The following is a 25,404-nucleotide window of genomic DNA, read 5'->3' on the forward strand; positions in this document are numbered from 1 at the left end:
TTGTATGACTGAAACAAACTTATAATTTTTGTGCTTGACCCAGAATTTTCTAACAAATTAACATTAAAATCACCACAAGTGATGATAGACTTGTAAGAATTACAGATTTTGTGCAATACTTCATCCATAACCTTTTCAAAACAATCATACAATCCTGAAGGAGGCCTGTACACGCTTAATATAATGAACTGCTCCAATTCTATACAGGCTAATTCAATTGTCCGCTCAACAGATAGGCTCACAATATCCTTACGATCTTTAAATTTAAGTTGTTTATTTACTAAAATTAATGAGCCACCGTGTATAGCATTTACTCTGCTGAACGAACTACCAACCTGGTGATTGCTAAAATTGAACATGAACTGGTGGCTTTTAAGCCAATGTTCTGTCAAACAAAGAATGTCTATATCGTTACAATTTAGGAATAATTCTACTTCTAAATCTTTGTTCAAAAAACCTTGAATATTTTGATGCACCAGGTTGATACTATTTAAATTTTTTGCACTTTTAGTTGATTTTACCTTCCTTACATTTTGGCAAGAGGTTGCCTCTTTTGTCCCATTTTCTAATTTAAATGAAAATCAATGTCATTAATAATTGTCGCCAAATTATTGGCAGAATTGTTTAAAATATCATTGCGTTGCATTTCTTTAAAATTATATGCTAATAATTTAGCAATTTCTTTTTTTATTTTATATGAGAGATACAATGTATCTTTGGTCAGAGTAAATTTAGTAACAAACTTGTTACAATCAAAATATAAAAATACGTCACTATGACGACATGTCAAATGGTGCATAAATTGATTTAAAATATAAATCTGTTGATTAAATTTATAATCCATATTGCTAGCATAAGGAAAAGAACAAAGTGTTATTTTACATTTCTTTTCTTTACCAAACTCCAAAAGTTTAGTTATTGTTTTAGTAATGTGGGTTTTTTTTATCCCCATACTGTCACCACAAAATAATATTAATTTAGAGCTACTGTCTACACAATGATAATTTAATATTTTATCTACAATCCCTTGGTATGATATTCCAGGTAAACAAATATTAAGAACATTTTGAGATAACTCATCTCCCAGTAACTGGCCCAGCCCTTGCCCCAACCTATCTGAAAAGATGTAGGTATTAGTTCTTTGAGTGTTTGCATTGCTTGTAAGAGGAAACTCTGGCATGGGGGACTTTGGTGATGAATTATCTTCATTTAGCTGTGAAGGAACTTGGTCATGATAAATCAACCTATTACTTTGCTCAGTAGCACATGCACAATGCTTACTAGTGAGAGATGCATACCTCTCAGTACTATAATTACACAGATCAATCATGTCATGCCTCGCAGATACTTGGTATTCCATAATTTTTTTAAACATGTCATGATGATTATTACACATATCATTTATGCACTGCTCCAGTTGACTAATTTTACTATTTAATTGTGTGTTTGTGCTATCATATGAACATTGACTTTTAAATACATTTTCTTTACAAGATTTCCATTTCTTTTTTAAAAGTTCATGTTGTTGGCTAAGTAATAAGTGATATTTAAAATGATTTTTCCTTCTAATTAATTTGTTAGTTTTTTTAATGAATTTATTAAGCCGGACATATTTTTTAATTCTTTTGCTACTCATAAATAGGGAACCAGTTGGGTTTGACTTAATGCATCCAATATCAATATTATCACATTGATCATTTACCATACCTGGATCACTGCTGTTCAACTCACTGAACAGGCTCTGAGAGGCATCAGCTTCTATGGCAACCTTATTTTCAAGTATTTGCATAGTTTTATGTGCCTCTGACAAACTTAATTCCAAGTCACTGATGCGATTCAAAGCCTGCTCATGAGTATCATAGCACTGTTTATAAGAGTCAACAATATCCTGTAAATGCACACACTGATCCACAATATCTGAATATTTAATATGTATTTCAGAAAGTTCACATTTAAGTTCAGTGTTTTTCTTAACAATATTCTGAATTTCCAGTTCACTGTCCTCACGTTCTCGCAGTAAACTATTATTGAGATCCTGCAATTTCTTCTGCTCCAGCAAAGCCTGCTTCAGTCTCATTTCAATATCTTTAGTTGTAGCTTTACGAGTCATCATTTTGTGGTGTTATTGTTATCTTTTTATGCACTAATTCTATTTTTAATTTAAATAAATATACAGAGCTAATGTTAAATGTTCCGCGAAAACAATTTTTAGTTGAAGTTCCTTGGCTGGTAATCCGTAACTACCAATAGCGATATCCATTCCAATTTCAATAGTACCGCGCGATTATTATCAGCGCTACGGATATCCAAAAAAAACTATATTGAATTTGGGAACAAAAACTCGATATTGAAATCGGAATCGCTATACAGAGTACCAGCGCTGTTTCTAGAACAGTAATTGAACAAACCTTCCCTTTATATTTATTCCGTAAGGATAACAGTAAACAAATTTTATTGATAAAATAAACAATTTCGCAATTATTTAATATAAAATATAGTTGAGAAAATAATGAAAAAATATTTTTCTCTTCCCTACGCATTCATCCCACGATTGAGAATGCAACTGTGATTAAGTGCAGTACTGGTTCGATTCCCGCGTGTAAGAGGGTTTAAAAATTATAGCCGACTATTATGGCATATTGGGTCAATTGTATGAAGGCAACATATTTATTCCAATAAACATTGGTACATATAAAATCTTTCCTTATGTCTATTAAACAAAAAATTCATTTAATAAAATCATTGAACCTTTAAAAAACAGTCTCGTGAGTCAAATTTGTCAATAATAGGGAAAAAATAACATTAACAGCCTGGCCACGGGACATTCGCCGACGCGAATATTCGCGCGGAGCGAACCGCGATGCGTCTAGCGACTGAAATAAACTCATAGCAATGTACTAATCAAGCCACGCGCAACGGCGACCAGCGATGCGACCGGCGAAATGTACCGAGCGAATCGCGCGGGCGATTGACGTCGCGACGGGCGAGCGAAACAAATGCATGAATCAGTACGGTGCAAGCCACGGAGTCGAGCGGCAGTCGCGGCGAATAGAGAAGGGAATAAATAAGTTTAGTCGTGGTCGCGGCGAAAAATGAATACAGAGTTTTATGTTACTGAAATACTGGCTAGACCAGCTATTTGGAAGTCTGGCCATCCACAACATTAATTTAATATACCTTAATCTCAAAAACAATTTTTCAGCGGCACTTATAATTCTATTGGCATTAACTTTTTTCTCCAATTCTGGTTGAATATTCATAAGAATATAATTGAAGGTTTCAATACTCATTCTGGTGTACTCAAATTCTGGATATATTCTGAATTTCTCATACTTCTTGTGGAATTCTCCACAATTTCTCCAAATATTAGGTCTTGCACCAAAAGCTATTACTTTCCAAGCAATATCGAGATGATTTCGATAAAGACATTTCGCTGTCGAACTTCCTTACTGGTCGCGGCGGCAAACGTGACTGGTCCGTGGCCTGCAAACGGCCCCGCGCGAATGGTCGCCTCGCCTCCCGCATCGCCGTTCGCACCGCCGATCCCCGTGGCCAGGCCGTAATAAATATAACATTATATATATCTTGCAACATCGCAGACTCTAACGCTGGCCATAGACGGACCGCATGTTGCAGTCGAGACCGACTGCTCTAGAGCGGTCGCGTTGAAGTCGTACACGACTGGAACACGACCGCATAATGCAGTCGGCTACGACTGCTTGGAGCAGTTGTGTTCGACCGCAAAATAAAACTGATGCGAGTTCATTTATAAGATGGATTTCGATGAAGAAACACTGTTTCTTGTACTACTATTACGCAACCGTACTCGTAGAAGACACTAAAAAGTTTTTCAACTACTTTAGAATGTCCGTGGTTTCATTTGATGAGTTAGTTAGTATTTTATTTTATTTGAGGGAGAGGCGCGCGGTCGGCAGCAACCGCTTGTAGCTGTCCGTGTATGGTGGGTCCGGCAGCTCTAAGCAGTCGACCGCACGGCGAAACTCGACCGCAGAGCGACTGCTCCGACCGCTCAGAAACTGGTCGTGCGGTCCGTGTATGGCGGATATGAATTTAGTATGGAAACTGCAGTTCGCCGTGCGGCGACCGCTTAGAGCAGTCGGTATCGACTGCAACATGCGGTCCGTCTATGGCCAGCGTAAGAGTGATATTCAGAAACTTAACACGAAACATATCTTCCATATGTCAAAATCCAATATATTTTTGACATAAGGAGGCAGACTTAGATTAAGTTTCGTTTCTGAATCTCCTCCTTAAATATAGATTCAAATAGGTATATGATTTATCCTTTTCCAGGTATGAAATTACAATACTATTAGACATAATGTGTGTTAGCGAAGCTAGTTTACGTATTGTGTAATATTATTAAGTATACGTGGTCTGTGTTAAATAATTATGGCACTATACATGCTGTTAATAAAATCATCCCCCGCGAACTAAATGCTTCAAACTAAAATTTCTTAGTTTTCGTCATTAATTTTTAAAAGTTGATATTTGAACACTTTCTTCAAGTATTATTACGGTGTACTAAAATTAATTATTTCTTACATAAAATAACTATTTATTATGCCTCATTTCATATAATTTATATTTGGCCATCACAATTGGGTCAAAATGGTGTTTCAAAACATATTATAAATTTAAATTCCAAAAAAAAAAATATATATATTAAGATATGTACACCATCTAGTGAAGGAATGGCACATTTGTGGGCTTTTAATTATTGAATTTTGATAATGCGTAATTAAAATTTACGTAAATTAATGCTGTTTCAATAAATTTATTTCCTTAACGGTCATGCTACCCTAGTACTAGTGACGTCAACAAAATTCTCTACAAATTCTATAATCTATGCTGCAATAAACCTGGCCAGTTTTTCTTACTATAGTAACAAAATGTTTCGTTAGTTAAGGACGATAACACAGAGCTGGTATCAAATTGTCTAAAAAGTGTCTAGTAAGAAAGTGTCAAACATTACAGAAAACGAAAAATGTTTCATTTTGTCAATGTTTGTCAAAATATAATTGTGTTTTTGTCAAAAGGTTTGGATGGTTAAAAGGACCTCTGTATTAATAACATAAATAAGTCCTTACTTCATGATTATACTAGTTAAATGACATAAGAGTCTAAGAATAAAAAATAAATGGTTTTTTGACATACGTGGTTATCACTCTACAGCGAGACATATGAAATACATGGGGGGGGGGGGGTTAAAATTACAACTTAATATTAACTAAACAATACCTAAAATATCAAGTAATTATCCTGCATAGTGAATCCGGGATGGAATAAAGAGCGTAAAGTTGTATTTCGTCCATCGCCCGGCCCTGGTTTCCTTGTTTCACTAGATTCGTCAACTCGTGTAAGGCCTCTTCGAGGACATCTTGTCTCTTGGGAAATCTGGAAAAACCGCGAACACTTAAAACTAGCTTTATTCAATTTATTTACAACAAGAATGGAGTTAGAGGTTATATATATCAGAAGTGGCCGGAATATCTCAAAAACAACTGAGGGAGCGTTCAAGTATTACGTCATGCAATTTTTGGAGATTATTGGGGAACCCCCCCCCCCCCCCCCATGTAACGCGCCGTAACGTTTTTCTGTACGTGTTTTTTGTAATGTAATAAATTAATAATGTAATAAATTTGTGTTTAGTAAAATGTTTTTTGACCACCTAGTGACTCTTTATAGTTAAAAGTTACCATTATGTGGTGTAAAGTACTGGAAAGTTGAAAATAATATTAACAATAACGCGTAATTCAATCCCCGCCCCGCATAGTAACGTTTTATAAAAGGACCCCCCTCCCCCCGAAATTCGTTACGTAATACTTGAACGCTCCCTGAACTCATTTTGAAAAAACTTTTCATTAAGTTGAAACCTGATTTTAATGGAAAGGAAGATATCTTCATACACTCGCGAAATAGATTATACTAGTTTCAACAATATCAATTCTCGTTTAATTATACAATACAATATAAAAATTTAATATAAACATTTAAATAAAATACAATATAAACATTTAAATTATACAATACAATATATTGGAAGTTTAATTTTATCAGTTACCTTGTCTTAGGTCTTATTATGTAAAGCGACATCTTTTGATTAATATTAATCAATTTGTTCTATTTAAAACTCAAACTCAAATCTTTATTGCATTCTTTATGTTCATAGTTTACACGTGACACGTTATAATTTATTACAATAAGGACCTTGGCTAGGCACAGCAAAGTCAATGTCTCCTCTTGAAGTCGATTAAAAAGTACATACCTATCAGTGACAGGTCGAAACGCATGCGGCAAGTAATGCACGTGCAAGGGCGCGGACAGGTGCGCGCAAAGCAAGCGAACGCACGCGGACTCACAACTGAGCGCTAGAACACTCACGCGCACGCGACCCGCGCTCTGGACCCCCAGGTGCTGGAGGATGGTGGTTACTTGGTTGTTTATCTGTAGTCAAATGATCTGGTCAATTAATGTTGTTGCGGGAATGTGACCGAACATAAGTTAAGTTACATATATCTGTGGTCATAAATCAGATAATGATAAGTACATTCATATTGAGTGTTTTATATTTCAATAGAGCCTTCAAGATTTCTTAATAATTTAATTGATTGTTCTGTAAAATAATGAAATTGCATTTATCATATTGGTCCGAGAGCTGGCACCAATTTTTGGGCAGGTATTTGAGGCAAGCTGAAAACTTGTCACATACCTCTCCTATTATATTCCAACACGGAATTGCAGACCTGGCTGGTGAGTAGCGGGGCTAAATCAACCCCTAAATTTTTGAAAATATTAATTTTTTTTCCCAAAAATATATTTGAGGCAATACGCAATTTATATATGTTGCAGTGTAATACTTAATAAATACGAAAAAAAATAAGCCAGACAATTTAATCGGGGCTTTAACATTACCAGACGCGTGCAAATATTTTTAAAAAAAATTATAAAAAATGTTTTTGAGGCAGCTTGAAATTTTAATGGAGTGTTATTTATAACTATAAAATAAAATTCCCAAAAAGACAGATCATTTCGGTAGGGCTTTCTACCTGCCAGGCGATCAAACAAATAATGGATGGGTACGGGCCTGTACTACTATAGACAAGCTGTAGTGTGAGAGAGAGCGCATATCGACAGCTGTCTTCGTTCTGGCTTGCCGTGTTACTATTGGCTCTAGTGAGGCCACGTGACTTACAATAACCCATGAGGTTTCTAGTTAGAATTTCGGAGTAAAAAAATATAAAATTTTCTGAATTTGTACTAAATACATTTTGCATAAAAGTGATTGTATTGATTTATGGACGTTAAAGGGAGATATTTTTGTGATTTCTTTTTTATCTTAAAAAATTAGCCATTTTGCCAATTTTAATGCGAATTTAAACGTAATGAATTGTTAAATATTTGATATTTCCGTAAAAATATTTATTTTTTGAAGAGAATTAAAAAAAAAAAATTCAGTACAGAATTCATACTGTTGCCCCTACATTCAAAACTAAAAATTGTTTCTCTGACATTATTGCAAGTCAAAATTTATACGGAAATTTAAAACCTTTTTCATCTTAAAATTAATAAGGGTTACGTATAAAAAAAACCAATGATTAACATACAAAATCGCAAAACTAGATTTATAAAAATATAATATTTCTTCAGTGTTTCAATTATTTAAGTATAAAAAAATTTGAAATAAATTAAATTCGTTTCACGTCAGATAAATTATCATTTTTCGTCTGTGGATCAGAATCTTCATCAGAACTACTTGAATCTTCGGATTCATCTGTATCAGATTCGGCAACCTCTTCATCATCTGCGAAAAGAAATAGATATTTATTTTTTTAATTAATCACAGAAATTTGAATGCAGCAGTTACTAAAAATAAACCATTTATTCTCACCTGTAGTATGATTTTCATCATCGTTATTTTTATTTTCCTCGTGAACAACAGCGTCGAATACTAATTGCGGCATACACTCTCCGTCAAACCAGTGAAAATCTAGCGTATCCTCATTAAGTGTCCATCCGTTTCTATTAGGTGTCAAAGAACTGGGGAATCGTAAATATGCATTTCTCCAAATGCTTGTTATATATTGCGTTCTTAAAAGATGTTGTTTTAATTCAGAATAAAGAAGAGCTGTAAATGCTTAATTTTATTTATCAGTATGTAATGCTTGAAAAATAATTAAATTAATACAATACCTTTTGTAAGAGTATAAATATTGGATTCAATCACAGTATTTTCACTTCATTTTTTCATCATCTGAAAGGTTAGGAATCACTGGCAAAACAATATGATTATATTTTAACCTATGATGTTTACAGATATTTAACACCTCCTGACTTTTTTTTAGAGTTTTCTCCACAAAAGCAATCACTTTAGCATCATTTTTTCAAACTAACTTTTCACTAGACATTTTCTAATTATTTGAGTTTTAAATAGTGTAATAATACCATTAGTAGAATAATACGACTGAAAGTAACGACTCCGAAATTCTAACTAAAAACCTCATGGGTTATTGTAAGTCACGTGGCCTCACTAGAGCCAATAGTAACGCGGCAAGCCAGATCGAAGACAGCTGTCGATATGCGCTCTCTCTCACACTACAGCTTGTCTATAGTAGTACAGGCCCGTACCCATCCATTATGGTAGGGGAGCCCAAGAGGGGATTTCGGGATTTACTAAAGCGCGGCAGATTAATATATAGGGGGATACCTTGTGCCCGGTTAAGTACCTCCACAAAATATGAGGCCCATATATAAAGCCGCACGTGAAGGAGATAGGATCAGTTTAGTAAAAAAAAATTGACCATCAGAAATTCCCGAGCGCGTCAGATTAAGGTAGGGTGAGTTAATTACATCCTAAAAAGTGTATATTCCACTAATCTGACAATTTGAGAGTGACGGAAAAAAGGGGAGGGCAACAAAGTTGTAAAAAAAAAACGTCATCTCGACATTCTCGAGCGTAGCTAATTTTTTTTTTATTTTGAAGGAAATAATTCAAGAATAATGAAAAATATATAATCTGACGATTTCCGCAAGCCGAAATAACAAAAATTCGTCGATAAAGTTAAATGCGTGCAGCTGCGTGATGCCTACATTTCCTTAAACCGATCGGAATCTACTAAACGGCGTTCTAAATATTTCCCTCAAAATTACATTTCCTGTGAATTTGAACCGATTCGGACCGATAGATTTTGAGAAATTTTGAAAAATCTTAAAAAAATAAGAAATATTTTTTTTTAAAGTGGTTTCTTTATCGATCAACTTCAAAAACTAATCCGCCTTTGAGCTTGAAAAACCACGTCGATCGCCACCAAGCTGGTCAAAAGCGGTTGATTCGTTCGAGAGATATCGTACACGAAAGAAACCCGAAATTTGTGGTTCGATCAATTAAAATTGCAAAATTATTTATGAGGATGATAAAACTGCGTCGAATGCCGCCAACCGCGTGAAAATTGCTTGATCCATTCAAAAGTTATTGCGGTTTGAAAATTCCAAAAATAGTGTTCTATGAAACTTCTATCAGACTTTCGAGCTGGGAGAGCTCAAATGCATAGAAATGTTATTTCTTTGAACTCAGCGAGCTTAAAATATCAATTTTAAGCGCCCAGGAATGGAATTAGCGGGAAGTTGCAGGGATGGCCCTTTAGGTGAACCGTTTTTCTATTTTTTTTTTGGCAGATCAGGCGAATCCCTCTAGATAATCGTCAGATTATGAGACAGTACGTTTAGAACATAAAGATGAACCACATATATCTTAATCTGACGCGCTTGAGTATTTCAAAATTGCGATTTTTTTTTGCAAATTAAGAAAATGGCTGTGGGTTTGCGTCCCATCGAAATCGTCAGATTAGTGAATGAGAGCTTTTTTTTGGTGCACTTAACACTCCCTTAGAAAATCTGACGCGCTCGATAAATTTTTTTTTTTTTTAATTTTTAACCCTTAAATACAACCACCCGCATCATGCAAACGATCAGATTAACATACGTACATTATTAAAAATACGTAGGGCATAGATGCTATCAATATCTGACGCGCTCGAGGATGTCCATGCAACAGTTTTTTTTTACATATTTAACTATCTATAGCCGCTTCCCCCACCGATGAAAAGGAATTTATCATATAACATTTTTTTCTTCTTTTTATCTAAGCTTTGCATCCCAATAGGTCTCTACGACGCTCGAGTAAATCCCCATTTAGCATCGTGGGCTCCCCTACCATTATTTGTTTGATCGCCTGGCAGGTAGAAAGCCCTACCGAAATGATCTGTCTTTTTGGGAATTTTATGTTATAGTTATAAATAACACTCCATTAAAATTTCAAGCTGCCTCAAAAACATTTTTTATATTTTTTTTTTTAAATATTTGCACGCGTCTGGTAATGTTAAAGCCCCGATTAAATTGTCTGGCTTATTTTTTTTCGTATTTATTAAGTATTACACTGCAACATATATAAATTGCGTATTGCCTCAAATATATTTTTGGGAAAAAAAAATTAATATTTTCAAAAATGTAGGGGTTGATTTAGCCCCGCTACTCACCAGCCAGGTCTGCAATTCCGTGTTGGAATATAATAGGAGAGGTATGTGACAAGTTTTCAGCTTGCCTCAAATACCTGCCCAAAAATTGGTGCCACCTTTCCTACTATATCCTATGGCCACACACACTAAAATATACATTATATACTTTAGTTAATAATCAAGAGCATAAACAAAATATAAACAATTATCGCACACTTGAAGCCAAAATAAGTCCTTTAGTTTTTACCACAAACATAAATTGTAATTTAAAATTCTTGTTTCCTATAATGTCCAATAACATAAATGTCACTTAGATTTACGAATTCTTCAATAAGTCAAGTTCGTTTTTTGTAAATCCAACGCAACCCCACTACCCCTAATCTTATCTTAGTTATATGCGATTAAAGTGAGTCACCCAGCTTCAAACAAAGTATTTCATTTAACATATTTATCTGAACATATGTACAACAACCGCCACCGAACTTAACTCAGGTAAAATAAATTTTAACGACCAAAGAAACGAACTGTTCGTCAACATAAGGAATCGATTTTACGTGAGCAATATAAATAATGTTCCACCAACCACCACGATGTATTTAAAAAAATGTTACGCCCTGCCGTGTAATGCTTTCAAGGGGAAGGTGATTTTTAAAGGCAAGGTGTCACTAAAGGGAGAGTATTTAGACCATAAGTTTTCACAACAGTTATAAATCACTTAACTTTTTGTTATTATGACACTATGATTATTAATATGACATTTATATGCCTGACTTTCTTTGCAAATAAACGATTTATAATTATTATAAATAATATTGATAAATGAATCAATGGAAATTTTAAATTAATAGAATTACAAATGAATATCTTAAGTAAAATGAATACCTGCACTTCACAATGTCGTTTACAATTTTTGGTTATTTTCTCGGAGGCTTTTACGAATGTGACAGAAATACAGGGTCCGCTCGTTCTGTCACTCTCACTCCAACTTACTGATCGACTACCTATAAACCAATAATATAAGTATGAAAATAATATTTTAAAAATTCAGGATTTGTAATATCATGTCTTTGAGAAGAAAAGAGCGTACTAATTCTTAAAAGGCACGCACTCTCTGGCATTGAGTGTCTATGGGCGGCGGTATCACTCATAGAAACCAACTCAAAACTCGCCTTTAACTGTCTTTGATTTACATTGAAAATATTTTAATTTTAATAATTTCACGAATTTGTATGTATAATAATTAAAAAACTCACCATACTCAGGATTCCGTATGGATGTTTCGGGGCTAAGTTTTTGTTTCACGAAATCTATGACATCCGTAAATTGGACTTTATATTCACGTACTCTGAAAATAATAAATAAATATTATATTTCTCATATAAACGTAGCGCATCCGACAGACGTGTGTACATTTTTTTTTTTAAAACAATTCACACCAATTGACCTAGTCCCATGCTAAGCTGGTGAAGCTTGTGTTATGGGTACTAGGCAACGGATATACATACATATTATAGATAGATATACATATAAATACATATTTAAACACCCAAGACCTAAGAACAACACCAAATGCTCATCACATCGATGTTCGCCTCAGCCGGGGATCGAACCCGGGACCCATGGATTCGCAGTCAGGGGTACTAACCACTAGACCAATGAGTCGACATTATTTATGTAATAGGAGGCAAACGGGCAGGAGGCTCAACTGATGTTAAGTGATACCGCCGCCTATGGACACTCACGCTGCCAGAAGGCTCGCAAGTGCGTTGCCGGCCTTTCAAGAATTGGTACGCTCTTTCCTTGAAGGACCCAAAGTCGAATTGGTTCGGAAATACTTAAGTGGGCAGCTGGTTCCACATGGTGGTGCGCGGCAAAAACTGCCTTAGAAAACGCTCAGTTGTGGAACGACGGACGTCGAGGTGATACATTTGGAATGTATGTTATACGCTAAAGTATATAAGGTATATATGTGTCACCGTAAAATTGTAAACACCGTTAGATTGTAATCTATCTCGCGAGATTATAAACTGTCGAAAGATTGTGAACCTCAACGAACTGCTTACAATTTAACGTATTATTATTCGGTAGTGTACGTACACGTATTGCAATGTAAATGACACCATGCAATATGATTTGCTTGTGTGTTCATTTCCATTATATCTTATTATATTCACTAAAGTTAGTCGGCATTCAGACCTCGTACCGGGCGCGACTCTTAATCTCATCTCACCCCACTAGTTTAGTCTATTGCTCATAAAATAAATAATTAACCCTTTAAATATCTTAATAATTTATGCCAACCCCGAACAGGTAGTTATATGAAATTGTTGGAAAGTAAAATTAATCTGTAATTGACCAAAGAAGTTTGAATGATAACTAAATTAGTGTAGTACAATCTACCGAATAATAATACGTTAAATTGTAAGCAGTAAGCTGAGGTTCACAATCTTTCGACAGTTTATAATCTCGCGAGATAGATTACAATCTAACGGTGTTTACAATTTTACGTTAACATATGCCCCAATTCTCTAGAAACAAAAATAATAGTAAGTGGCTTCTATTTTATTGACCAGTTTAAAGGCATTGCAGATACATCAAGACGATAAATATCCCATACATACCTAGTTCCTTCCCAATACGACACAAAGACATAATTCCCGTCCTGCACCAGCACTATAGAGGCTTTCGTCAGATCATGCGACTCTCTCGCACTGCAGGGCCAAACGACCGCCATATAGCCTTGCGCCCACAACTCACGTGCGAGCTGACCCCGACTTGTTGTTACGTTCTCGTACGCGCCCGTTACGCATACGCATATTAGTTCGTGCTGAAAATTATGGATTTAATATAAACTCATTGTCAGTACAATTATCAGTGTTGAATTTAATTGATAAGGTTTTTATCCGAATCCCAATAATAAACAATAGTTTAGAATATACTAGAATAGCTGCGTTAAGGATAATATATACTACTAGCTAACCCGGCAAACGTTGTTTTACCATGTATATTTTTTTTTTAGTTGAATAGCAATAACTATCTACTATAATAAAAAATAGGGGTTGATGGTTAACCCTTAACATTTAGGGGGTTGAAAGAAAGATAGTAGCCGATTCTCAGAATTACTGAATATGCATTAAAAAATTCATAAGAATCGGTCGAGCCGTTTCGGAGGAGTATTCGAACATTGTGACACGAGAATTTTATATATTAGATAACATTACAACACATTATGTACAAGAACTTATACCTCAGGCGTTTTCACAACGGGAGGCACTTCTACCTCTAAACATTTCAAAATGGCCGCCATCCTTTCTAACGCCATCGAAAATCCGACTGAACTGCAATTCAATTGGGCACCATCGTGGTCTTTTTCTGCTCGGGCGATCTTCCGAAACTCCTCTACCAAGTTATCATAGCTGAAATGTTTAATCAAAATTTACGGGCTCATCATAAACATTAGATCTCGAATAGTACGTATACGGCTTTGTTCGTTCGTACGTTCAAATTACGTATATTTTTATTTAATCTTATTTGTAATATAAAAATGTATTCTAAAAAGCAGTTATGTTATTCATTCCTAATAACAAAAGGAATTTTTCTTTCTAATGAACCGCGTTGCAACCCTTGCAGTTATAATTTATTTTGCGTTTTATAAGAAAATTGACTTTTTTTACTAATTCTTATTAAAATTTACATCCTGTATCTTTTTCATAATATCCACTAGATTGGTACTGATGAGTCCTTGCGTTAGACATACTATTTATAGTTGTTTATTGAGTGTATTGAAGATAATATTAAGTTATACGATATAATTTTTTTTTAAATTTTAACTTTTTCTTTACTTCGGACCTCACTGTGAAAAAAAAAAATTACTCTACTGAAAAGTGACCCTGTGTTACAAGTTTTGGCGCATTTAATAGGGATTCTGAAAAGGTATTACACATGGCCATGAGCCGGTCTAATATCTTTCTAGGACGAAAAAACAACAACAACGATTCGAAATTATGATAGATTCATCAGTGCCAATGTAGTGGATATTAAAGTCAAAGTAAAAGTCAATTTTCGCAAAATGCAAAACGCAAAATAAATTATAACTCGGCAGGGTTGAGCTTAGAGACCTCCCGTAGAACAAATTTTTTGCAGCTGATGACCTCATCTATCCCTTATTTGCGTTTGATCCACGACTTTTTGACCATCCTGCCCTGCGATTCTGTAACTCACTTTTCGAACTCACACAGCGGTTTTCGCATCGGCGGTCGCTCTCAAATCAGTCGTGAAGCAGTCATTTTATGATTTGGCATTCTGAAAAGGTGGGAGCTTGTAGTTTATTGTTTATGAAAACCGCTGTGTGAGTTCGAAAAGTGACTTACAGAATCGCAGGGCTGTATAGTATTTTGGTAACGATTGTTTAGTGACAATTTCATTAAACAACTGGAGTACCCTGATGTAGAGGTCTCCCTAGACTTAGTAAAGGGGCTCCAATATCTGCTAATACAATGTAAATTGTTATTGATTTTAGAAATTTTTGATTTCGATTTTTTTTAATAAAACATATACTCTCCCAATTATATGGTAATCAATGCTTACCGTCCGCCGGCAGCTATAAGATCTTTAGAACGATGTTTAGCCACCTTTGGTTGTCTCAATACTGACATCTGCCAAAAGACGCCGCGATGCTGCGTCGCATTGTACGCGAGGAATGGAGCTACTGTTATTGGACACTGAAATTTTATTAAAAATTGTTTTCTGAAAGAGTAAAAAATCCAGATCGATTAAACAACGGCGAATCTATTAAGACACAACAAAACAGCGATGAAAAAACTAGAGTCTATCGACTATTACGGTAATTTTTTATTGAGATTGGTTAATAAAGCAAGAGACTCGCTCAGTAGTGTGCGCATACGCAACTATTCTTACTCTCTATTCGTAGCCCGATAAGATGTGTGACACGTACTGTACTGTTGAAACATCGGAAATTATTAATAAAAATAAATTAAAAACAATTCTTAGAAATTAGTATTTATATTTCGAGTCGAGTTTTATATTTTTGGTTTATTAGACCCGAGATCTCATTGTCTAAATTAAATACGCTAAACATTACTATCTTGGAATTAAAGATTGAGCATTCTGATAAATAAACATTAAGAGAAACAATAAAAAATTAAAAACAAATGCGTTTTAAGGAACTAACTCATAACATTCAATTATAAATTAAATTAAAAAAATGTGTGCGTCTCGAGACGCCCGAAAGAAGTGATAACTTAAACTATTTTAAGTTGAACTCTCTTATTCTGTAATGTTTCGAGTAACATCTTCTGCTTCGTTCATCATAATATTTTTAAAATCACTTTCAAGAACGGTGATAGTTTGAGGTTATATGCTCACCGTCAACAGTAATTTTTTTTTTTTTTTTTAATATTATGGCAACAGCTTCAACTTTATGCCAGTTTCAAACAGTATGTTTAACGCACACTAAACACTGAGTAGGAAGTCAAAGTCAAATCATTTATTTAAATTAGGCCTATTAAAAGGGCACTTTTGAAAGTCAAAAACACAAGTTAAAAATATTTAAAAAATATGACTCTAGTTGCCCCTCTTTAGAGAGATGGGAAAGCGTCTGTCTGAAACACGGCTAGCTCTGCGGGTTAGAGTGAGAAAGAAGATCCCTACCGCTTCCGTATGCATAAGAGAAAAAGAAGCTAGACAGACTGGCGCCGTAACGCGTTACGTAACGAAGCGATACCCTCCCATAAGAAGTTATCTCTTCAAAAGTGTTTTTACAACACACATTTAACATTATTTGTATTTATATTGATATCGCTAGAGTGACAAAAAGTGTACTGCCAGTTCTTCTCTTCCGTTCTACGCTTGATTTGAAAACTGCCAGTTTATATAAACTAAGAAGTATTTCGTCATTAAGGTTCCTATATTATTAAATGGTATTTTGATTAATTTATAGTCTCAGTTAAATATTGTGCTAAATAAAATCATACCTCACACCCCAAAACAGCAGCATAACTACAAACAGTCTCCAACTCTCTCACAGCCCTCTCCAAAGTCTCACTTCGATCTCTCCTCACTTGGGCCACCAGCTCACTCACTTGCTTGACATCTACATCAGCCTCCATGAGACGTAAGAGGTTGGTGATGTCCCGATTTGTCACACAGAGCGTGGCTAAATGGGTCTGGAGTTGGAGGTTTGTTATGCGACCTTGATCGAAAGATATTCATAGTTTTATGTAATTAAATATTAAAAAAAAACAATAAGTAAATGAGACAAACATTCAGTGCTTGACCTGTATAAATTCCTAAGGATGAAACTTATTATTGGTAACACACGACGCTGATGTGTCAAGTTAGCTAATACTAAACATAGATGGCACCAGTTGCACACCAAGTTACGTTCATTAGGCATGACGTCATTAAAGTTTGTAGTTGTTTTTTTACTTGAAAGAACATTAAAATTCTATATCCATTGGTTTGTCAAAAGCGTGACCAGATGCACTATGACACAAATTTTAAAAACGTCATTATACAGTAAAAATTAAATAAAATCAGTGGCGCTACAACCTTTTAAGGTGATCATTTTTCAATCTAATAGGTGATCAGTCTTTAGTGGCTGACACGCGCCGTCGAATTTTTGGGTCTAAGACATGTCGGTTTCCTCACGATGTTTTCCTTCACCGTTCGAGCGAATGTTAAATGCGCACAAAAGAAAGTCCATTGGTGCACAGCCGGGGTTCGAACTTACGACCTCAGGTATGAGAGTCGCACGCTGAAGCCACTAGGCTAACACTGCTCTCATAGCAAAAATTACAAAGCCCATATTTACCAGATCTATACGAATTATTAAAATAATTTTCACATATGTTCTCAGGCTATACCCACACACACCCTCCTAACACTCACTCACTCACACACACGTACATACCCTCTCCCTCTATCACACACACACACAGTGTGAGAAATTATTATTATATTTGAGATTTTTTTTCTACCAAAATGATAATCAAACACAAATCTTTCAAGCTTCTCTATAATCTAGGTTTTTATCCAAATTTATATCCTTATATACTTGTAAAGTACAAAATATAAAATGACATACCCAAACTGACATCAACGAGCACAGGATAAAGCAAAGCGTGCTTGTCCAACGGCACACCACACGATAACAATAATGTTTTTAACAACTCTGTATGATTCAATTGTAGGGTGACCTTAAGGGAGGAACCCGTAGCCGCTCGACACGCCACAACTAAAAGTTCTGCGTCAGGCCATAGCGTGTCTAAAAATTAATTATCAAAATTAAAAAAAAAAAAAAACTTTTCAAAACAAAAAAAAACAAAATGTGTGCGTGTACTAGGTGTACACACGTAAGAAGTGAAACTTTTTTATGACCTTAATTTTCGAAAAATGATCTACTATATGCAACTTTACAGAAATTGGTTAAATAAAGTTAAATTAGATAAAGTTTAACAAAAGGCTTATATAGACATGAATACAAATACAATTATTTCATTTTAACTTATTACTGTACTACTATGTAGTACTAAGATTATTACAGAATTTCATTAATTGTAATAGAATTATTAGTATTACTATCATTGTTATCGTTATTATATATTTTTGTTACTAATGGCTTCGAATCTCTTCGGATCAACCGTGGTAGGGACAAGAAAAAGATGGCGCGTAACCGAAAAATGTGACAAATGTGTGTAAATTTTTTTCCAACGCCGATAAAGAAGTTTGACTTCAAAAAGCAAGATGGCGCGTAACCGAAAAACGTGACGATTTGCTACTAAATTTCTCCCATACGTCGATAAAGAAGTTTCACTTCAAAAGATGGCGCGTAACGAAAAAATGTTTCACTAAATTTTTTCCCAACCCCGATAAAGAAGTTTCACTTCAAAAAGGACTTTGTGACAAGCGCCTAAATTTACAGCTTAGAACTCGTATTGCGCGATGTTACGTCTTCTCTGTGCTGCTCTACGGCGTAGAATCTTGGACGCTGACAGAGACCATGTCCAAAAAACTGGAAGCGTTTGAGATCTGGGTTTATCGGCGTATGCTTAAAATCTTGGACAGACCGCATACGAAATACAACCGTGCTGGACAGAATGCAGAAGAACAAAGAAGTGCTTATGACGGTTAAGAAAAGGAAACTTGAGTATTTCGGACACGTTTTACGTAACTCCAAAAAATATGAGCTCATTCAACTAATCATACAAGGCAAAATGGCAGGTATAAGGAGACCTGGAGGTTGAAAAACCTAAGACAATGGTTTGGTCAAAGCACCAAGTCATTGTTTAGAAGCGCGGCATCAAAAATCAAACTAGCCATGATGATCGCCACCCTTCGCAAGGAGATGGCACTATAAGAAGAAGAATGAGCTAATTAACATTTTATAAAGCAACATACCATTACTCGGTGTGACCATATCAAACGCGCATTCTATAATTTCTCTCGGATGAAATCCCTTCACTGTCCTCTCAGTTTCTCTATAAACGCGGTCCACTACATACCGACGCATGTATTTTGATCCCGAATATGCTATATGCCTGGAATAATAATAAATCGGGAATGAGCATCACTTCTGATGGATTATACCAAATTTTCATAGTTATATCCCTAATAAAAAAATAAATGTTCGTACGTATTATGCAATAAATATTTATTTATTTATTCATTAATTCACTTTGTTCATTTGTACAAAAAAAAATAACATACATAAAAATGCAACGGGCGGCCTTATCCCTAACAAGCGATCTCTTTCAGACAACCCAATAATAAAAATAAATAATAAAACTTTTTTAGTGTTAGAAATATTTAGTTAGACCAAAGAAATCAGTTTTCAATAGGAAAATTGATTTCTTTGGTCTGTTATTTTTAGTACTTTTATTCAATATTTTTTTTACGTTTCCCACCGTTTAAACCTTCCTTGAAATTCCACAAATATTTCAAGATCCAAATCAGTACAGCCATTTTCGAGTTTTAGCGAGATAAACGAAAAGCAATTAATTTTTCTTTGCAAATAAATAATTTTCAGGAAGAAATATGTCCTTTTTTGTATTAATTTTTGTAATTAAAATATTAAATAATATGTATGTGATTCTTGCCAATTCTCTTACTACTTACGTTACTTTAATGAAAAATTTCTCTTACCTGGCAAAAGGCAGTCTCAAATCGTGCGGCAGATGACAAACAGAACCAGACAGGGTCATAACTTTCACAGAATTGGGACATTGGTCCCATCTATTAGCTCGCGGGATCAGGAGCGGGGGTGAAAATTCTATCGCTCCGTGACTTCTGAACACCTGCAAATGACAGGTAGTAAATTTGATTACCAGACAAGTGAAGGCAAAAAAGATTGGCCAGAGTCAACTCATGCGCAGCTGTTTTCCTACATGCACGACTTTGTCCTATCACACAAAATCTTACCAACTTACGTGCCAAGATATTTGTCTCTAAAGATGGCAAGATATATTTAAAAAATTAAGAAAAATGATTTAGTACAACGTATCTATTGCCAAAAAGCAATTCTCTAGCAACCGATTTGTGAAACGAGACAACAAAAAAGAAGTAGGTATTCAATATTAAAAGGCAGTAAACTTAATCGCGATCTGTTACCGTCTGGAGTGCGAATTCTTGTATGCAGAAGGTATAAAAAAACAGTTAAGGTTTTGACTTAAGATTTCTATAGGAAATAGGTGAGCAGCCTTTCGTGCCTGACACGCGGCCTCAACTTTTAGGTTTTAAGGCATTCCAGTTTAGGACTTAATGCTAGGATATTCGAAAAATCTTTTTTTTTTTAAATGTAACAGGAGGCATACGGGCAGGAGGCTCATCTGATGTTATGTGATACCGCCGCCCATGAACACATTGCCAGTAGGCTCGCGAGTGCGTTGCCGGCCTTTTAAGTAAAAAAACTTAGAGAAGCAATACCTTAGTAATAACATCTTTAATAGCACCGATGACTTCCATAGGTTTCGTTTTCATCGCACTGTGGTATGTAAAGTCTTCAGCCGGCGACGGCTTTTGCTCCAAACAGGCTGTGACAAGTCTTTGGTATCCCCTGGAGCCCCTGTCTGACAGGGTATGGGACAAAAGACCGGACAGCGCTCCTTCGGGGACTGCTCTGGGAACGTGTTCGCTGGCCAATAATTCTGCGCTGGTCGGTCTTAAACCCGCATCGTGGTCTAACAGCCATCTGAAATATAGATAAAATAGAATTTTTCGTGCAATGTATCTAAAATCAGGACACAAATTTATCAAAGCTATTAACAGTCGATTAAAAAAGTTTTTGAAGTTATACTTCTTTAGGCGCGTTATGAAAAATTGATGAGAGTGAAATTTTACGATGCGCGCACACCGTGACACAATTAATAGAATGAAGTTGCCCACGGAAGATGCTACGGCATTGGACATAATTTAAAAACAACATTCGAATAATAATAGAATTTTTGTTACACTTAATGTAAGAGAATAATAATAAATATTTATTTATTTAATTTTTCAAATGTAAACTGAACTTTATTGACTATAATGACTCCTTTTCCAGTCTTTAATTATTTAATTGTAATTAATTATTTGCATGCAATCAAAAACTATTTATTCGAACTATAATAACGTAACAGTGTTGTCAACATAACAAGAAACATAATTTAGCACTGCGGCAACCTCCAACCCTGGAGACTCTATTTGGAACATCATATCATCACTGCATAGTCAGTCAGGTACCGTGACAAGTCGGGAGAGACACCCAACTCAAGCTAGCTTACTTCTCTTGCTAATCTTCTTGCTATGTTCTAATACTAAATCTATACGAAATTATAAAACGGAAGAGTTTTTCTGAATGAACGCGATATAAGAACCACTTGTGTAAAAAAAAACTTGGCGATTAAAAAGAGTGGCGGAGAGTTTATTAGATAGATCTTCTCTTCTGTTCTACGCCCTTGATTTGAGAACTGGTAGTAAATGTAAAATTAGAAGAGTTTAATGTAAATTTCTTTTTTGACGTTTATATCGTGTTACGATATGAATAAATGAGTTTGAGTTTTCTGGGGTGTTCTCAAATTCCGAGCTAAAACCCGAGCAGTGTTGGACTCTCATCCCTGAAGTCGTAGGTTCGATCCCCGGCTGTGCACCAATGGACTTTCTTATGTGCGCATTTAACATTCGCTCGAACGGTGAAGGAAAACATAGTGAGGACATAGGTTAGACCCAAAAAGTCGACGGCGTGTGTCAGGCACTGGAGGCTGATCACCTTTTTGGTAACTAGTAGCTATTCAGCTATTTTTTTTACAGCTAAAACCCAAACACGTAAGAGATATTCAACTAGACGTACCTTATAACATGAATCTGCTTAGCATTCTCCTCTTTAACAAAGTCCGGGGGCAGGATAACATCATTTTTCCTCAAATTTGTTAATACTGTGAACCTTTCGGTGCCAGTTTCAAATGGCGCGTGGAACATTTCGAATAGAATAATTCCGAGGGAGTAAATATCTACTTTTTGATTATATATAACTTTGGTTGCGGACTGTTGTAGCTCGGGTGCCACGTACAGTGTTGTTCCTACCTAAAAAAATAAACCCTTCAGATGACTCCAATCGAATTTATTCTAGGTTGCCTGGAAGAGATAGCTTGTTAGCGATAAGGCCGCCCGTTGCATCCCTTATAATTTTTATGTATTGTTATATTTGTGTTTTTTTAATGCAAAGAAGTGTGAATAAATAAATAAATAATTTATGATCTTTAAGGACAAGTAAAGAGAATAATGTTGGCCTAGTGGCTTCATCCGTGAGGTCATAGGTTCGATCCCCGGATGGACTTACTGAAAGTGCGCACTTAACTCGCTCGTACTGTGAAGGAAAACATAGTGAGGAAACCGGTGTGCCTTAGACCCAAAATATTGACGGTTTCACAGAATGCTGATCACCTACTTGCCTATTAGAAATGATCACAGAACAGATACAGAATTCTAAGGACCTAAAAATATTGCAGCACCGTTAAAAGACAAAGCACACTTTACACAACGTACGTTAGATTGGAATTGTTCGATCTAAAGCATCCCATATATCTGAACTTAGCAGACACTTAGCTCTAAATCTCATTTTCAAGTGAGAGATTCAGTTACGAGACTTAAAATAAGCTATCTTGCCTATGTCAAAATCAGTCAGCCAGTAAGTCCAGTTTCTAAATCTCGCTAAATAAAAAGAGCAAGATTGGTGCAGAACCGGGGTATTTATTTATTATTTTATATAACAAGGGGCAAACGGGCTCGTCTGATGTTAAGTGATACCGCCGTTGATCGGCACTCAATGCCAGAGGGTTCGCGATTGCGTTGCCTTTTAGGAATTGGTACATTCTTATATTAAAGAATCCTAAGTCGAATTGGTTCGAAAATATTTCAGTGGGCAGCTGGTTTCAGATAGATAAAACTTACAGAATTACAGGCCAATTAGCCATTGGTTAACTTTGGCTTTTACGTAGAATAAAATCCACCTATAATTTATTTTTAATAATAAAATTAATAAAATTATAGAGAAATTTATGAATTACCTTTCCCGTGAGAAGTCCATCAGTGTCTTTGCTATCTTGCGTTTTATCTGTAACGTTAAATTATCTATCTTTACTATTTCTTCAGCTATGTCAGCGAGTTAGACACATTCCTGCATCCGTTTTACAATTATTTTTTCATTTAATCATGTTAGAGTCTGGCTAATGAAAAAGCGCGGCAAATTCAAAAAAAATTACTATGGTATCCCTAAAAGTTTGATATATTTTGTGGATTAAACTTACTTGATACTTAATTTTATTTTATTACTTTTTACATTGTTAGTAACTGTATTTCTATGAAATTAAATACTATACGTATTTAGTCTTTTACTATTGATAATTAAAATGACCAGCATTGCATGGAAAACTAAAACTGTATTTATTATAAAACACAACTTTATTTGGAATAATCAAATCCTGCGAAAGAAACGAAATATTGTATCAAATAAAGCAAAGTTTAGGCTATTTTCGGAAAAAAATATATAATAGGAATAAAAATGAAGTATCAATACAATAAATCATACTAACTTAAGAAATTCAATGACATTCTGTGTTGCTATCCGAATGTTTTCAAATAATTCAATTATCTTCTTTCATTAGCCAGACTCTATATCATAAGTTGTTGCACAATTTTATCTTAAAATAATAATCACTGAGTACATCGCCTCGATATATAGTCTAGTCGACAAGTTGAAAATGGAACAAAATAGAGATACTACTCTTAAAATTATGTGCGATAGCTCATTGGATCCGGAATGACGTACAGAAAAATGTGCTAAAAGCGTGTATTAGCACATAAAAAATTGCAAAAGTTATAGACAATTAAAGATGAAAAAAAAATGGCATTTAGTTTTTTGCCAATATTTAATAAACTATTAATATTTAAGAAATTTCAAATAAAGATTCTGAAAGAGGAGGAAATTTCCAATAAAAAACTCCCGGAACTCTATCTCCATTATTTATAATTTTAATTTAACGCTGAAAATAGGTCTGCGGGTGACATTTTTAGGATTCGCGCGTGGCGTCAAAAGCGACTACGGCACATTAATTAATTTATTTAAGGCATTGAATATTTTTTTTTTAATTTGAAAAAATTATAGTGTGTTCTGAACACTATAATTAATTTATTCCCGTTGAAAATTTTACTTAAAGTTAATTTTCAACAAGTTAAATAATTGTTAACTTACGAAATTTTCTCGAACAACCGTCTTAATTTTAAGTGAAAAAAAATGTTTAAATAATGGTCGTAAAAATATTTCGCTTCGTAGAGCCTTTCTTACATACATACTTAACAAGATCGTGCGATAAAAGTTAAAAAAATATTTATACTTTGTTTATAACATTTTTTTTACTTAAACAAAAACTTAAAAATCCATGTAATGTTGTTAAAAAAATTTTTTTTTTCTAAATCATCATATAATCGTTTTTTAATTAATACAAGGTATTTATTGATTTGCAAAAAAAAAAAATCCCGCCATTTGTTGATAATTTTTTTTAAACAAATTGATTAGGTAAATCAATATTTTAAAAAAAAAATTTAACAAAACTATTACATTAAAAATGTTATGATTTAAAAAAAAAATTTTTTCCTTAATAACAATTTTTAATTGTTTATAATCGTTTTTTTTATTTTCTATTGTTTAAATAATTAGTTAAGAAATTTTTTTTTTTCTAAAAATCATAATTGACAGTCCTCTATAAAGTAACAGAATTTTTTTTTTTAATCAACAATTCTATTGTTTATTAACTTACCAATTTGTTATAAAACAAATATTCAACTTTTTTTTATTTTTTTTCTAAAATTTCTAAAATTAACAAAAACAACCATATATAACAAAGTATAGAAAAAAATTTTTTGTAAATTTTTTGATTATCGTGAATATTACTTTTATTTAAAATTACAAAAAAACGATTATAAACAATTAAAAATTGTTATTAAGGAAAAAAATTTTTTTTAAAAATCATACAATTTTTAATGTAATAAAGTTGTGTTAAATTTTTTTTTTTTAATTTGATTTAATCAATTTGTTTCAAAAAAAAATTATCAACAAATGGCGGGATTTTTTTTTTGCAAATCAATAAATACCTTGTATTAATAAAAAAAACGATTATATTATGATGATTTAGAAAAAAAAAATTTTTTTAACAACATTACATGGATTTTTAAGTTTTTGTTTAAGTAAAAAAAATGTTATAAACAAAGTATAAATATTTTTTTAACTTTTATGGCACGATCTTGTTAAGTATGTATGTAAGAAAGGCTCTACGAAGCGAAATATTTTTACGACCATTATTTAAACATTTTTTTTCAC

At 34.2% G+C, this 25,404-nt stretch overlaps 1 protein-coding gene across 1 annotated transcript in view; it reads right to left on the reverse strand.

Annotated features, from left to right (window-relative positions):
• Window positions 1-5,228: 5,228 nt before the first annotated feature.
• Window positions 5,229-25,404, reverse strand: part of LOC125054706 (eIF-2-alpha kinase GCN2) — a 33,510-nt gene continuing 13,334 nt past the window's right edge. Inside the window, exons 15-28 of the mRNA XM_047656734.1 lie at window positions 23,096-23,142; window positions 21,880-22,112; window positions 20,478-20,742; window positions 19,698-19,849; window positions 18,954-19,093; window positions 17,641-17,820; window positions 16,529-16,746; window positions 15,123-15,256; window positions 13,783-13,951; window positions 13,157-13,362; window positions 11,789-11,880; window positions 11,418-11,536; window positions 6,290-6,468; window positions 5,229-5,418 (exon numbers count right to left, since the gene is read on the reverse strand). Of these exons, the coding sequence (XP_047512690.1) occupies window positions 5,271-5,418; window positions 6,290-6,468; window positions 11,418-11,536; window positions 11,789-11,880; window positions 13,157-13,362; window positions 13,783-13,951; window positions 15,123-15,256; window positions 16,529-16,746; window positions 17,641-17,820; window positions 18,954-19,093; window positions 19,698-19,849; window positions 20,478-20,742; window positions 21,880-22,112; window positions 23,096-23,142 (2,282 nt within the window). The 3' untranslated portion in view covers window positions 5,229-5,270. The remainder of the gene's footprint in view (window positions 5,419-6,289; window positions 6,469-11,417; window positions 11,537-11,788; window positions 11,881-13,156; window positions 13,363-13,782; window positions 13,952-15,122; window positions 15,257-16,528; window positions 16,747-17,640; window positions 17,821-18,953; window positions 19,094-19,697; window positions 19,850-20,477; window positions 20,743-21,879; window positions 22,113-23,095; window positions 23,143-25,404) is intronic.

Source organism: Pieris napi, chromosome 12 (genome assembly GCF_905475465.1).
Source record: "Pieris napi chromosome 12, ilPieNapi1.2, whole genome shotgun sequence".
NCBI classification, from domain to species: Eukaryota; Metazoa; Arthropoda; class Insecta; order Lepidoptera; family Pieridae; genus Pieris; species Pieris napi.